Source organism: Balaenoptera physalus (genome assembly GCF_965194825.1).
Source record: "Balaenoptera physalus genome assembly, chromosome: 5".
Lineage (NCBI taxonomy): Eukaryota > Metazoa > Chordata > Mammalia > Artiodactyla > Balaenopteridae > Balaenoptera > Balaenoptera physalus.
In genome coordinates this window covers 31,847,448-31,864,484 of record NC_138884.1, presented here as the reverse complement: position 1 = coordinate 31,864,484, position 17,037 = coordinate 31,847,448, and the positions used below count along the sequence as shown (strand labels likewise).

At 41.4% G+C, this 17,037-nt stretch overlaps 2 protein-coding genes across 4 annotated transcripts in view; one reads left to right on the top strand and one right to left on the bottom strand.

Annotated features, from left to right (window-relative positions):
* SLC10A7 (solute carrier family 10 member 7) overlaps window positions 1-7,047 on the top strand; it is a 251,927-nt gene extending 244,880 nt beyond the window's left edge. For all 3 annotated transcript variants that reach the window (XR_014264085.1, XM_082463441.1, XM_082463437.1), the window contains 2 exons: window positions 3,885-4,030; window positions 6,750-7,047. Coding sequence is in view for 2 of the 3 variants with exons in the window: in XM_082463441.1 (XP_082319567.1) it covers window positions 3,885-4,030; window positions 6,750-6,779 (176 nt within the window). In the remaining variant the exon portion in view is untranslated. The remainder of the gene's footprint in view (window positions 1-3,884; window positions 4,031-6,749) is intronic.
* A 9,319-nt stretch (window positions 7,048-16,366) lies between these two features.
* The window catches only part of REELD1 (reeler domain containing 1), a gene marked incomplete at its 5' end in the record, with an annotated part of 31,205 nt that continues 30,534 nt past the window's right edge, over window positions 16,367-17,037 (bottom strand). Inside the window, 1 exon segment of the mRNA XM_082463177.1 lies at window positions 16,367-17,023.

The following is a 17,037-nucleotide window of genomic DNA, read 5'->3' as shown; positions in this document are numbered from 1 at the left end:
CTGTGACCGTATCTGTGAGCTTGCTTGAGCTTGCTGAAGAACGACCCAGAGCCAGCCTGAACTTAGCCAAGAAAGTGTAACTCAGGTGATTTAGCCCAGCAGCCATCGTCCTCGAATTTCGGGTCAGAAACCCCTGCTCTGATCAGTTTTTAGAGACGAGTACCTCCATATTTCTATCATTTGCTCCCTTTAGCCCCACTATTACTCCACCCCACCCCCCAACTCCTTCACATCATCCTTTTGGGCCAAATAACACTTCCTAAAAACTGGAGTGGTATATGTTCAGGTCTTCTTCATTTCTCATTGTAGTAACTTTCTGGGACTATAATTTTTTTTTTTTTTTTTAGATTTTATTCATTTCATTTTATTTATTTATTTATTTTTTGGCTGCATTGGGTCTTTGTTGTTGCGTGTGGGCTTTAGTTGTGGCGATTGGGGGCTACTCTTCGTTGTGGTGTGTGGGCTTCTTATTGTGGTGGCTTCTCTTGTTGCAGAGCACAGGCTCTAGGCGCATGGGCTTCAGTAGTTGTGGCACGCGGCTCAGTAGTTGTGGCTCACAGGCTCTAGAGCGCAGGCTCAGTATTTGTGGCACATGGGCTTAGTTGTTCTGCAGCATGTGGGATCTTCCCGGACCAGGGCTCGAACCCGCGTCCCCTGCATTGGCAGGCAGATTCTTAACCACTGCGCAACCAGGGAAGCCCTCTGCGACTATAATATTAAATGCTGCTTTTCAACATCTAACACTGATCTAATTCAAATCCAATAAGTGGATTAAGCATATTACTTTTAAAAAGAAAACTCCTTTGTTCTTTATATTAGTGAGAAGATAGAAACTGTGCAAAAATCTAAATGCGTACGCTTGAAGCTTTGAGAGAGACTTTGTTTGGGAAGAGTTAAGTGTTTGCAGTTTATGGCAATGATATGTGAGGCTATGAAAAAGAAAGCAGCCGTGAAATACATTTTTGCATAAAGGTTTGAAATTTATTAGAAGGTAAAAATAATTGAAAAAGCAGAGCTTTCCTCACCGGGCTATCCTAAAATGTTATTTATGTGCCGTCATTGTGTGTATTTAGGAGCCTGGGTCCTTTTCAGTGATTGCTCTCAAAGAAACAAAAAGAAAGCTAAGCTGTTAAAACTATTCAGTTGAAAAACTGATGTACATACACAGCCGTACTGCCAACTGGACCACATTAAAGCAATTGGTGATAACAGTCAAATCACCAGTGTCTGAATTCTGTTACAGAAGCTTAATAGTTACATATGTTAGGCAGCTGCTTACAAAATATGCACGCCTTGCCCTGGATATAACAGAGCGGTAGACTCAAAAGTAGTATTCATTTACCTGAGTTCCGTTACACCCTTCACTGTGGGATTTAATCATTCAGCACACATTTTAGAATTCATCTGCCGTATACAATACTGCTTAAAGCGCTTCGAGATTCTTGGCCAAAAGAGAATGTGCAAAAGCCTTTATTAATGTCTATTTGGCTAAAGTACCCTCCTACTTATACCCGTATATACCATACTTTATCTTACCATACCCTTTCAGCCCCAAAGTGAACTTGGGGGCTGTGAAATGGTGCCAGGCAGGCTTCCCTAAAGACCAACAGAGTGTTTCACTACTAAGCAAGAAAAGATCCTTTTTTTTTTTTTTAATTGTGGTATAGTTGCTTTACAGTGTTGTGCAGAAAAGATCCATTTTTAACTTCTACCTTACTAGTATGCCTCAGCCTTCTCAAAGAAACTCTATTCCCAAATCTGAAAGAGAAATTAAGGAAACCCTCCCATTTACCATTGCAACAAAAAGAATAAAATACCTAGGAATAAACCTTCCTAGGGAGACAAAAGACCTGTATGCAGAAAACTATAAGACACTGATAAAAGAAATTAAAGATGATACCAACAGATGGAGAGATATACCATGTTCTTGGATTGGAAAAATCAATATTGTGAAAATGACTACACTACCCAAAGCAATCTGAAGATTCAGTGCAATCCCTATCAAATTACCAATGGCATTTTTTACGGAACTAGAACAAAAAAATCTTAAAATTTGTATGGAGACACAAAAGACCCCGAATAGCCAAAGCAGTCTTGAGGGAAAAAAACGGAGCTGGAGGAATCAGACTCCCTGACTTCAGACTATAGTACAAAGCTACAGTAATCAATAAAATATGGTACTGGCACAAAAACAGAAACATAGATCAATGGAACAAGGTAGAAAGCCCAGAGATAAACCCACGCACCTATGGTCAACTAATCTATGACAAAGGAGGCAAGGATATACAACGGAGAAAAGACAGTCTCTTCAATAAGTGGTGCTGGGAAAACTGGACAGCTACATGTAAAAGAATGAAATTAGAACACTCCCTAACACCATGCACAAAAATAAACTCAAAATGGATTCAAGACCTAAATGTAAGACCAGACACTATAAAACCCTTAGAGGAAAACATAGGAAGAACACTCTTTGACATAAATCACAGCCAGATCTTTTTTGATCCACCTCCTAGAGTAATGGAAATAAAAACAAAAATAAACAAATGGGACCTAATGAAACTTCAAAGCTTTTGCACAGCAAAGGAAACCATAAACAATACCAAAAGACAGCCCTCAGAATGGGAGAAAATATTTGCACACGAATCAACAGACAAAGGATTAATCTCCAAAATATATAAACAGCTCATGCAGCTCAATATTCAAAAAACAAACAACCCAATCCAAAAATGGGCAGAAGACCTAAATAGACATTTCTCCAAAGAAGACATACAGATGGCCAAGAAACCCATGAAAAGCTGCTGAACATCACTAATTATTAGAGAAATGCAAATCAAAACTACAATGAGGTGTCATGTCACACCGGTTAGAATGGGCATCATCAGAAAATCTACAAACAACAAATGCTGGAGAGGGTGTGGAGAAAAGGGAACCCTCTTGCACTGTTGGTGGGAATGTAAATTGATACAGCCACTATGGAGAACAGTATGGAGGTTCCTTAAAAAACTAAAAATAGAATTACCATATGATCCAGCAATCCCACTACTGGGCATATACCCAGAGAAAACCATAATTCAAAAAGACACATGCACCCCAGTGTTCATTGCAGCACTATTTACAATAGCCAGGTCATGGAAGCAACCTAAATGCCCATCGACAGATGAATGGATAAAGAAGTTGTGGTACACACATACAATGGAATATTACTCAGCCATAAAAAGGAACAAAATTGGGTCATTTGTTGAGACGTGGATGGATCTAGAGACTGTCATACAGAGTGAAGTAAGTCAGAAAGAGAAAAACAAATATTGTATATTAACGCATATATGTGGAACCTAGAAAAATGGTACAGATGAACCGGTTTGCAGGGCAGAAATTGAGACACAGATGCAGAGAACAAACTTATGGACACCAAGGGGGGGAAGGCGGCGGGGGTGTGTGGGTGGTGCTGTGATGAATTGGGCAATTGGGATTGACATGTATACACTGATGTGTATAAAATTGATGACTAATAAGGACCTGCTATATAAAAAAATAAATAAAATCAAATTAAAAAATTAAAAAAAAGAAAAAAAAGAAACTCTATTCCCCACTATCTTCTCTCCTCTTCTTGTTGGACAGGCTGCTAACTTGCAGTGAGAGTTACTGGTGCCCTTGAACCGACCACCTTTTCAGTTTTAATCTGTTCTAGGTAGAGCTTAGAGGTTTACACAGTGAAAGGAAGATGGAAAGATTTGGTGAGTCGTTCCAGACCTTCCCTTTTTAGTTCTGTGAATGTACACAAGGGAAAGATGGCGCAATCCGAAGTCCAGTTTTAATTGCGTATGTCTTTAGTTTGATGACAGACTGAATTTGCCTCTAGGTTTTCTGTCTTCTTTGTTCATCAGGGATTCCAATGCTGAAGATCGTGTTTGCAGGCCATGAGTACCTCTCTTTAATATCCGTCCCCTTGCTGATCTACCACCCGGTGCAGATCCTTCTGGGAAGTGTGTTGGTGCCAACAATAAAGTCTTGGATGGTGTCAAGGCAGAAGGTGAGACTCTAGAAGAATCTTATTTGGATCCAAGTCAGATTGAAATGCTCTTTCTGAATCTTAGCTGTTCATATGCTTTAACTTTTACACATATAGCCTTTTTCTCAAGTACACATTTTCTTAACTAAATACGATAATAATGACACATTAATCCAATTCAATTTGAACAAGAGGATTGAGGGCTAATTGTTCTATATTGTTATAAAAGCACGATGATACTTAAAAGGTAGTTTTTAAAAGCCCTTTTTAATTTGATCATATTGAAGGGCATATTGCAGTGGATTAAAGTTTCAGTAAATATACTCAAAATATATGTGCCCCTCTGCTCGGGTGCCCACCATCTTTGCCCACCTGATCATTTGTATGTGTCCTGATTTCACATGCCTTTCTAAATATGATAGCACCTGGATTTATCCAGAGTGTCTACTTTATTTTTAATTTTCCAGACACATAATAACTTCTTTGTACTATGCGTTTGGGAATTAAAAAATAAAATTTCAGTAGCAAAGGAGGCCACACAAGGACGTCAATTTCGCCACACTTGGCTCAGAAGTCTTGTTACTTATTTGATGTTTGTGGATTGGATTTTCTAAATTATCAGCCAAAATAAAATAAACTGAGTGACTCATACAAAATTTAGATGCAGCACATACCAAGGAAGTGCCCATAGAGCTGGCTTCTTCCCAGAGGCTCAGACTTTGCAAGACTTCTTTCGCCCGCTCACAAGGTGGCAAGGAGATAGCCAGTGACAGAGCACTGTGTGTCGTGTCCTTAGTGTCCTGAAAACGGAATAGCCCCACTACAGCCTGTTAAGCTCTGTGTTATGCTAAGCATGTGCCAGCCTTCACCAGCTTCGGAGTGTAGGCCTTTGAGCTGTCCTTCTAGCTCTGCCACCTCTGCCACCTTACCCCCGTGTGACCCTGGCCATGTTACTTCACGTCTCTGTACCTCAGTCTCTGCCACACTAAGACTCATGATAACATCTACTCTTTAGAGTTGTGGAGGATTACGTGGCAGGTATTTGACAAAAGCTATCTGATATAATCACTGTTATCATCACTGATGTTCCTGATTTTCTACAACACTGTTTGTAGCAGGCTCTGCTGTCCCCATTGAACACGTAGGAACTAGGCCCAGAGAGTTGAGCAACTTGCCCAGGGTTATGGGGGTGGGTTTACTCAGTGCTAGAGTTAGGACTTGAACCCTGGTCTATGTGTCCCCCAGAATCTTTCCCCTACACCACAACGATGCTCCAAACAGAAATACAAGATTGCTTTTGTTTAATTTTTGGTATTGAAGTACAGTTAATTTACAATGTTGTGTTAGTTTCAAGTGTACAGCAAAGTGATTGTTATATATATAAGAATAAAAATATAGGGCTTCCCTGGTGGCGCAGTGGTTGAGAATCTGCCTGCCAATGCAGGGGACACGGGTTCAAGCCCTGGTCTGGGAAGATCCCACATGCCGCGGAGCAACTGGGCCCGTGAGCCACAATTACTGAGCCTGCGGGTCTGGAGCCTGTGCTCCACAACAGGAGAGGCCGCAATAGTGAGAGGCCCGCGCACCGCGATGAAGAGTGGCCCCCACTTGCTGCAACTAGAGAAAGCCCTCACACAGAAACAGAGACCTAACACAGCCATAAATAAATAAATAAAAATTAAAAATATATATATATAAGAATATGTATATATTCTTTTTCAGATTCTTTTCCATTATAGGTTATTACAAGATATTGAGTATAGTTCCCTGTGCTGTACAGTAGGTCCTTGTTGTTTATCCATTTTATATATAGAAGTATGTATATGTTAATCCCAGACTTTCCTAATTTATCTCTCCCCCCACCACCCCCAAGATTGCTTTTAGAAGGAGAGCCCTAGGTCCCCAGAATCCTGCCTGAGAAGGTAGCCCTCCAGCACCTTCCCTCCTCTTGTCGTTGAACAAAATGTTAGCAAACACCATTCTGTGCTGGGGTTCCCACTCAGAATTGGTACAGGAGCAGTTTAGTCATTTTCTTTCTTTTACTATTTATCCCCTTTGAAAACTTAATTTGTATGTATGCTCGTGTTTAACAATGTGTATGTGCATGATAGACCAGAATTTATACATATAAATTTTAACAAAGAATGAAGACAAGTATTTGAAAATCCTAATACTCCGTCAATAATATACAGTCATAGTGAACGGCAAATTAATCAGAATGAAGTTTTCTTCTAAATGTTTAAAAGCTCCGGGATTTATCCTGCAGAGTAACAGAAGCATTTCCAAAAGGGAAACTAAACTGGACGCTGTTCATTTTTCCCTTTGCACAGAAACCCCTCCAAACCAGGGGGCCACTGGCTAATGTAGAATAACCCAGAAGACCTGGAATATTTAGCCATTCCCACCTGGCCACAAAAACAAAGTGTCCATCGTAAGGGTATCCTTGAGTGTCTCCTCTGCTTTACAGACAATACTGACTGAGACCCACAGGCACCATCTAGTGCACAGCAGATGGGATGAATAGCCATGCCGGGCGCGGGGGAGATGCCAGATTCCGCGGGCCAGTGAGGTGGGCGGGTGAATGTATTTGGATCCAGGGGTTTGGATCATGGGTTATATAATGCTATCTAGGCAGGCCTCTTCTTCCTTCTCGTAGCATAAATTATCTGGTGTTAATTGATGCTCTCACGTTGCTCGTGGATACCGTCCAACTCTGATGTCATGTTTTCCTTTCTCGTAGGGAGTGAAGTTGACGAGGCCAACAGTATAAGGAAGGAGGTGGTCTTTCCGCAGCGATGTATATACGTACAGGGTTGTACATACAAACAGTTCTGAAGACGTGTATTTGTGAACGTTGCTTCAATGCATATTTTATTTTTTTACACAAAAAATATGACATAACTGTTTAAGTGCCTTAAAATGGATTTAACGAGAGCGTTATTTCCAAAACCTACTTTGTTGGTTACTGCCAGGGGTGGTTCAGTATTTTGGAGTTGTTCTTTTTTTTTTTTTTTTTTTTTCCCTAACACGGGAGACAGTCATCATAAGTGACAAAAAGCAAACACGTTTTCCTCGTACCACCTTCTGTGCAATACAGCTCTCTACCAGCTACTGTACTGTTTGGAATGAGGTCACACCATCAGGAAAATGCCCTTCTCATGACAGTGAAGATTTCCAAAGTCTTATTCTCGGATACTTTGATTTCCCGTGTGATTCTTTTTTTCTGCAACTGTGACATGCCTCTTCCTTATCAACTCAGCAGGGGTCATAGATTGAATAGATGCTGAAAAGTATAAGTCATCTGCATTTCTTGACATCAGTTTTTAAGACATTCCTTCAAATAGTTTCCACTCAGAAATTCCTCAGTTCCATTACAAGAGATTGTGGTGTTCTATGTCTTAAATTTATTATAAGCTGCTTCAAAGAAAGGGCCTGATGTTTGAGTTATGAGTCAAAGTACGTGCAGTTTTCAGATAAACTACAGGATTTGGGTTTCAGGATTTTTAAAATTATATTTCAAATGTTTTTCGTTTTTCTTCCATTATTCCTTTCTTACCTGTTTTCCAGCACACTTGCAAACTCATAACAACCAAATGTGAGACCCAAAAACGTTACAATTAGTTCGAGAGCAGCAACAATTAATGATGGATTATTTCACATTCCACAACGGAGACCAAAATTTGTTTCCTGTTACACAGATGTGCTGAGCACAAATTTCCCCTTTTAGCCAGAAGCAGCCTGTTACATCTTTGAATTAAGCACACTTAAGGCATTTGAGACAAGTTATTAATGAGAATTTCCTTGGCAGATTTGACAAATGTTTGCAACACTTTTTTAAAAAAATTAAATCACATTGCTCTTACAAATAAATGAAAATATAAAGGTCATAGAGGCAAACAAATGTACATATACACATTCTGTCTAGCTAGATGGAAAGACAAATAGACACAGAAGATGCAAAACCATTCATCAACCAAAACATCAAGTAAAATTAGCTCCCAATTGGGCATCAGCTTGCCATGGAGTATCCAATATTTGCTTCTACTATGTCTGGAAGAGCTTTCACGACCCAAATAGAGAATAAAGCAATGTACAGAAATAAGGGAACACTTTTTCTGTTTCCTGCACACCATTCTGTCACATCCTCTCTACATGTCTTTTCATGATTTGACAGATGATATTGGCATCATGAGTCACACCATATCTTCAGCAGCTGTTTTGTTGTTTTAGCAACAACAAAAAATCATTCCTTAGAAACTCACCATGTTTATCAGTATCGTAAATTTGCATTATTGTTACTACCAGCTCCCATCTTGTGTTACTTCTGACTCATTTCAATGTCACTGAACCTCATAAATTTCATAAGAGTTAGCCTGGGTGTAAGTTTTAAGGCTAGTGCCAGACCCTGCAAAAAGCTATGCTAAACAGGCCGTTTGGCAAGGATTCCTATTGTCAAGAATTTCACTTGTGTCTAAAACTACAGTAATTTTGCTTGATACTTTTGATGCTTACATATGGAGCACAGAAAGGTTTTCATGTTTTGTTCCTACAAGCTTCTTTGAATTTCAGAGTGAATGGAATTGTTTGTCTGAGCTATCATAAAAATCTTTTCCCTAGCATTAGAATACTGATTTTTTTCCCTAACTTATCTACCTCTATTATCTAACACCTATAGTAGGTGTGACTATGGGATAAAATTCAACTGAAAATGATATAACATTTTACCTTTTGCTTTAAAAAAAATGTGTTCTGTTTTCAAATAATCTTCTTTACATAGTGAATTTTGGTGGCTTTATTGACATGTGTATACCTATTTCTTTTTTTACACAAATGCTGTGCATATTTTTCCATAAAGGACAAAAAATAAAATCAAAATATATTTTTAATTCATGCTTATTGGGGTTTAATTATTCATATCTTAAAATATGTTGTTATATCTATGCTCTATCTCTTTTATGCATTTGTTTTGTCTGAATGTATTTATGAAAGAAATACGTTAGATTATATTTATGTTTGCTTGTTTTTCCACCTGTATTTTTTTTAATGGTTGTTATGAAATTTGATCTTTTAAATGGATACGAATGCTCATCTTTTCATGTGCTCTTTTCTAAGTTTTAAAATTTTGTGGGTTCTTCTTTTTATTCTTCCCTCTTCTGGTTAAAACTAACACACCCCTGGCTAATGTTCAGTGTTTGTTTATGCTAAATACCAAATTTTTTCAAAAGGATTGGTAAAGTAACGAAATGGATTATTTATGATGAATGGAAGATGGACATAATTCTATGATTAAACAAAGATGTTTCAGAAATCACAAGAGAACCTGCGGCTTATTTTTAACCTGATTTCAGATATACACTCATAATGCCTTCCAAGTATCTGTAGATTTCTTTTAATTCATTCCAGTCCTCTTATACTATTTGTGGTTAGCTGGACATAAGTTTCATAGTCTTCTCAGGTATCCATCTCAATACTCCCACCACACCATAACGTTAAAATCCAGAACTAGCCCTTGCTGGTTAGAGATTTTCTCAGCATCAGGGTTGAGGACCAAAAGAGAAACATACCCAACAGAAGGGACAGAACATAGGTGATCTGAGTTTTAGCCACCTTGTCAATTTTTTCAGGGATAGAAATATGAACCCTTAGAATGCAGAATGCCTTTTCCAAACCCCGAGTTTCTTCATGGGTACGTTCCCTTTTGTAGAATTCCATACCTTTGTGTTCTCATTTTGCTGTCTTGATTTAGCAAGCCTCTTCTCCCTGGAAGGCTGACAGAAATGTCACCTCATCCAGGAAGCTTTCCTGCTCCCCCAGTCGGTTCTAGACTTACTCCCTGTGACGTGCCCTTAGAACAAGTCCCTCAAGTCTTCCAAAACCTTTGCTTGTCTAATCATCCCTTTACATTCCTGTCTCCTCCAATGTGGTCCTCATTTGTTTTCCTCCTGTGCCTAGAACAGTGCCTGACTCAGATTAATAACCAAAAAAAAACAAAACAAACAAAAAACCATTTTCCAAACTGTGATCTTAATAGGTAAGACATGAACCTTCATAATTATGAAAGCTCTTCCCTACATAGAGATTATTACTCAGTTACAAGAAAAACTGATTTTTTTTGCTACTATTCCTAGCTAGCCTGAGGGAAACTGTGAAGTCACATGGTGCTGCTGAGAGAAATGCATGGCTTCATAACTGTAAATACTAGCTCTCCAAGTTGAAGCTGCAGATGTGATATGCAAATAACTTTCACCTTTTATATTTTGACAGAACAATAAGCCCTCAATAATTCAGGCTAAATCAGCTTGGGTTGATCTGAATTAGTGAATACTTTATATGCATAAAAAATAAAGGGTTTTCCTTATCGGAATTCTGACATACTTACTATGAAGACTAGATACAAATTATTATGATTATCATCATATTATTGGTTTATGTAGATACATACGAAAGGTCTTATAAGAGTACTCTCTTTAGCAAAGCAGCTAATCTTATTTACACTATAGGACAGTTTCTCAAATGTGAGTAAAATACTGACCTCATGTAAAGGGAAAACAATTTCTCATAGACCCTGGAGAACTTGTTTACAGAGCCGATGATGAGAAACTGTATTAAACATTAAACGTCACTCTAACAATCGGTTGGTGCCAATGTGCTTGTAAACACAGGTGCAGACGAGAGCACTGAAGTCACAGGGCTGAGCTGAGTCACAGGGGTCACCCAGAAGATGCCCACAGGCCTCTCCAGACCCCCCTCCTCCACCGAACTCTCCAGCATCTCAGACTCCACCACCCACACATGGAATGCCACTCCAGTTCCTTGATTTCTACCAAAGTCTGGACACACTGGGTTTGGGGGGATAGAGAAACTTAAAACGGAACGTTAGGAAAAAAATGGAATGTTAGACCTCCTGTTCCCACCAACCTCCCAGCCACCCTCCCACCTGGAATTTCTCACTCACCGCCCTTCCCCGTAACCCCATCTAGCTGCCCTGTTACCAGCTCTTCCTCTCCCCTCGCTCTTTTCTCCCTTCTCTCCCCAGCCCCCAAGTTCACAGAAGTTCAGCCACCTCTTTGTTCATTCTCTGACTTCCTGAACTTGCCCTGGGGCCAACGGCTATATAACCTAACAGAAACTTCCTCATTTCCACTTTCCTCTCATTTCGCCAACTGGGCGTTGGAATGAGGCAACATGAGGATTTGTGTATGTCCTGGCTGAGCTGTAGCCCAAACGTCGGGGAGGAGATGGAAAAGGAGCTGTGACTTCTCTCTACACTAGCAAAACAGGCGAAGTTTGTGAATGGGTAATTTATACAAAATGGATAATAGACATATTTTTAAATATTCAGTCTTACCAGAGATCAGGGAAATATACGTTTAAATGAGATACTATTTTTCACCTATGAGATTGACAAAAAGTTGAAAGTTGGATAATATTCAAATATTGATAAGGGTTTGGGGAGAGGGACCTCATGCCCTTCTAGTTGGAACATAAATGGGGATGGAATTTTCTGGAGGGCTATTTAGCCGTACCATCGAAAGCTTAAATATACGTGTTCTTTAGCCCAGCTCTTTGGCTTCTGTGAATCCAGAAATAAGTGCCCTAGAATCTACTGACAAGGACATTTCAGAACATTGATAAGGCTGAAAGGCCACCCAAATTCCCCAACTCAAGGAAATGTTTAAACACTCAATGGTATGTTCTTATCATAGAACATTATTTAGGCATTAAAAGAAATGAGGGTTACTGTGTAATAACAATATATTGTTGAGTGGGAAGAAGAATAAATTTCCGGGAAGAATATGCATTTTGTCATACTATTTTTATATATCTTATTTTTTCATTAGTTAAAATATATGTTTTACATATGTGTAGGGACACTCCACACATAAAAAATGTTTAGAGGTATAATTATAAGTAACATTATTGAGCTTTTTCTTTAGGCCTGACACTATTTCACACACTGTACATTATTTCATCTAATCCTCTCAACAACTCTATGAGGTAGGTGGTATTATCCCCATTTTACAGATGAGAAACTGAGTCCCAGACTAAGTGGCTTGCCAAGGCCACAAAATTAAGAAGTGGGCGCATTTTAACCACTCTTAGACTACTTAAACAGTGATGATTCCTAGGACCAGGAATGCAGAGGTGTTCATACTTTTAATTGTACCTTTTCTTTTAATCACACTTTGGAAGAGTTCTAACAAGCATAAAGCACAAACAGGGGCTACTTCTGCTACTTCTTGAGCGAATGGCATAATTTACTTCTGAGCCGTGGCGCACTTGTCAAGCAAAACCTTTTTTGGTTGAGAAAGATGGGCCTCTAGGCACATCCTAGGGGGGTAAGGGCCGGACAAGGGAATCTGACTGTCCCATGTATTGAGGTGAGAGGAATTTTGAGTCGGAGTCAACAGCATGGGAAAGGGGGCTGAGAGGTCCAAACACTGGAAGAAGAGGAACCAGAGAGAAAGTGGGCCAAAGAGAAAAGACAGTCCAGTGGGAAATGTGTGATGGCCTAAGTGATAGTGGTGGTAGTGGTTAATTATCATTATCAACATTTTTATCTTTTTCCAGCTTTATTGAGGTGTAATTGACAAAGTTGTAAGCTATCTGAAGTGTACAAGTGATGATCCAATATACACATACATTGTGAAAGTATTCCCACAATTAATGAACACACCCTTCACCTCACACAGTTACTTGTGTGTGTGTGTGAGGATGCATAATACAGTCTCTTAGAGAATCTCAATTATATGATACAGTTATCACCTACAGTCACCACGATGTCCATCAGATCCTCAGACCTTATTCTTCTTGTAACTGAAAGTTTGTACCCTTTTACCAACCTCTTCTCATTCCCACACCCCCAGCCCCTGGCGACCACTATTCTACTCTCTGCTTCTATGAGTTCTACTTTCTTCTTTTTACAATTCCACATATAAGTGATACCATGCAGCGTTTGTCTGTCTCTTTCTGGTTTATTTCACTTAGCAAAATGCCCACCAGGTTCATCCATGTTGTCACAAATGGCCGGATTTCCTTCTTTTTAAAGGCTGAATAATATTTCATTGTGTATATATACCACATTTTCTTCATCCATTCATCTGTCGATGGACACTTAGGGGCATTGTCAGATGCACCACGTGTGAGACGGTGAGAGTAGTGGGTACCAGGGTAGGAAGTTGCTGTAAACATTTAGTGGTGGATGAGCTCCAGCTACGTTGGCAAAACCAGCCCGGGAGGCCGCACTGACAGCAGAGCTCTCAGTGAACACCTAGCATCAGGGTCTAGAATGCCCACTAGGGACCCCAAATCAATGTGGTTGTAAGGATTTCTAGTCTGGAATAGCCAGCAACAAGGGAACGACCCATGTCTAGGGCTGAGGCCAAGACTTGTGTCCTCCGTGTGTGGTCTTTTCCCATCAGTGGACTCCGAGGCCTGGCACGTGTCAGAAACCCTAGGCTCCTTCCTGCCAATTCTCTGGAATTTCTGAGTTGTGGGGCTTTTGAGTCACTCCAGTGAAGAGAAATCAACACCCTTTATGAAAACCTTGGTTGCAGAGTTCAGGTAGAGTTCAGAACCATTGTTAGTTTCTAGAATTTTAGAATATGAGAAAATAAGATCTTGCAGGGGGCATGTAGTTTCTGAGGTGCAGCAGAGTCTACTTAGTGGTTAGCAGTGTGGACTCTGGAATCAGGAAAATCTGAGTTCAAATGCCAGCTCCACCACGTAAGCGTTGTGAGGCTTGCACTCACTACGGATGTTTTTCGTCTTGGTTTCCTTATCTGTACATCGCCGATAATAATGGTACATATCCTCCTAGGAATGTTGAAATAATTAAATGAAAAACTGGAGTAAAGAACCTAGTATCGACCTGGGGGGGCAGAGGGATTTTCACACCTTGGCTACTGTGAGTAATGCTGCAATGAACACGGAGGTATCTGTTTGAGTTAGTGATTTTGTTTCATTTGGATATATAACCGGAAGTGGGATTACTGGATCATATGGTAGTTCTATTTTTAATTTCTTGAGGAATCGCCATACTGTTCTCCACAGTGGCTGCTTCTGCAGTTTTAAAGCACCTGCTGCCCATCACCCCCCCAACAAACAAACTTTTAGTACAAATCCGTTTTTACAGCAGATATTTTTGTTCATTTGGAGGAAAATGAAGTAAAAGTTTCAACATCCACCAGGAAGTTACATAGGGGAGAAAAAGAACATTCCAGTAATACAGACACCAAGTCACAAGCAGGAATTCTGTGCATGAGATGATAAAAATGGAAACTCCTGGAAATCTTGGGAGGCGTAGAATGCTTCCCACAGAACGTGCAATTCATTCTCAAACCATTATATCTAAATATAAATTAATATGTATTCAGATGGACTGGGGGATTGCAACAACCATAACTAATATTCAGTGCTCTGATCTGTGGCACTTGCCAATTTCTGGGGTGTGAACAGTCCCACCCTTGCCAATTTCAAGCTACCAGCAAGCTGTTCCTGGGTTGGCATCGGGAAAGGATGCCCTCGACTGGCTCTCAGGAGATGATACAAGCCGACTCCAGCCTACCTCTGCCCCCCAGGTCGATACTAGGTTCTTTACTCCAGTTTTTCATTTAATTATTTCAACATTCCTAGGAGGATATGTACCATTATTATCGGCGATGTACAGATAAGGAAACCAAGACGAAAAACATCTGTAGTGAGTGCAAGCCTCACAACGCTTACGTGGTGGAGCTGGCATTTGAACTCAGATTTTCCTGATTCCAGAGTCCACACTGCTAACCACTAAGTAGACTCTGCTGCACCTCGGAAACTACATGCCCCCTGCAAGATCTTATTTTCTCATATTCTAAAATTCTAGAAACTAGCAATGATTCTGAACTCTACCTGAACTCTGCAACCAAGGTTTTCATAAAGGGTGTTGTTTTCTCTTCACTGGAGTGACTCAAAAGCCCCACAACTCAGAAATTCCAGAGAATTGGCAGGAAGGAGCCTAGGGTTTCTGACACGTGCCAGGCCTCGGAGTCCACTGATAGGAAAAGACCACACACGGAGGACACAAGTCTTGGCCTCAGCCCTAGACATGGGTCGTTCCCTTGTTACTGGCTATTCCAGACTGGAAATCCTTACAACCACATTGATTTGGGGTCCCTAGTGGGCATTCTAGACCCTGATGCTAGGTGTTCACTGAGAGCTCTGCTGTCAGTGCGGCCTCCCGGGCTGGTTTTGCCAACGTAGCTAGAGCTCATCCACTGCTAAATGTTTACAGCAACTTCCTACCCTGGGACCCACTGCTCTCACCATCTCACACGTGGTGTGTCTGACAATGTCCCTTCCCCTCCGCAGCCACGCCAGCTCCACATCAAAGAGCACCTCTGTACCTGTGCACGTTGAAGACGGGGCAGAATACCATCTGTATCACTTCTCTGCTCATGAAGCCAAAGTGAAAAGCGTGTAATGCCACAGGTTCGTTATTAGGAATGAATGAGAGAATCCTTGCAAATGGCTTGTCACAGCGTCTGGCACTTGGTAAGAACCCAATCAGTGACAGCTATTGTTATGGTTCCACAGGGATGGGACCTGGGTAAACTGTATCGGATGTATGGGGTCAGCTGTCAGGGTCTATTCTGCGTGACTTGTAATCTATGCAAAAAATCTATTAGGCAGTCCATTAAATGTCACCAATCAAGTCAGGACCTGACCAGGGCATGAGTGCCTACTTCATCAGTTAATGAAGACACCTGATTCTGAATTGTAAGACGACTGCAGTCATCCCTGGCCTCCAGCAGGAACTGAAAGGCCTTTCCAGCCCACCATTGCTGCCTGGGTCTTGCCTTTTTCTACTTACTCCAAAGAACTCCAAGCAGAAATTTTGCCCAACTCCCCAAAAAGCACAGATTCTGGCTGAGATCCACCTGACAATGCAGCAGACAGAGCTGCCCCATACGGACCCTGATTTGCTAACGCCCGGCTGATCTGAGTTCCGACTGTACACCTGCTCCAGGGCTGTCCCCCTGTGACCACAGTCCTCTTGGGCAGCCACTCAGTTCCACCTCGTCAGGTGCCCCCGTGGCCCTGGAGCATCTGGGTGTCCTGCTCACAGGCCCCCTTCCCACTCACACCTTTAATGTTGACATTTCCAGGCATCCTGGTCTCCGATCTTTCCTCCCACCCCCCATGCACTCCCACTGGGAGCCTGTGGGCCACTCTTGCAGCGCCAGCCACCACCGTAACTCAGCCAGAGCTCCCAGTCCTGTAGCCCTGAGCTCACATTTCCAATCGCGTTTGGAGACCACCCCTCCCCGCCACTCCCCCTCCCCCAACCGCCCCCCACCCCCACCCCCGGGCATCCTCAAGGCACTCCTGGCCCTAAAGAAAAGTCAGTAACATCTTTCCCTACACACTGTCCTCCACAACCAGCTTCCTGGCTTGTCATAGCAACCAGGCCTGGGGTCCTCCCCTCAGCCTTTCCATTTCACTCTTCATATTCAGCTAATCACCAGATTCCCTTGATTCTATCTGCAAAACCTCTCCTTAATCTCGACTGTCTTGTCCACTGGGCTGCTGTCATTTACTATTCTTTTTTCCTCCAGTAAAGCCTTCTCCAAAGCAGGAAGCCCTTGCGGACATTTATCAGTCACCTACCAGGTGCTGGGTGCTCTGCTCAATGCTTTACATGAATGATCCTAGTTAATCCTTACGAAGATTTTTTATATTCGTGTAATTATTCCCATTTTACAGATTAGACAGTGGAGGCTCCAAGAGAGAAAATTTCAGATGCCGTAGCTTATAAGTGGCAAAGCCTGGCTTCCCACCTGGGCTCTGACCTGGCCAGCACCTGTGCTTCCCTCCCCCTCTGCAGTGTTGACTCCTGATCTGTGGGCTCCAGCTGTGTCCCCGACACCCTCTACCCCTAAGTGAGACACGGCCCTCGGTTTTCAAATGTGTACTGAATTTCTTCATTTGCTTATTGATTACCCATCAGATTGTGCCAAATCATTTTTGTCCACATGCCTCTCTCCCTCTAA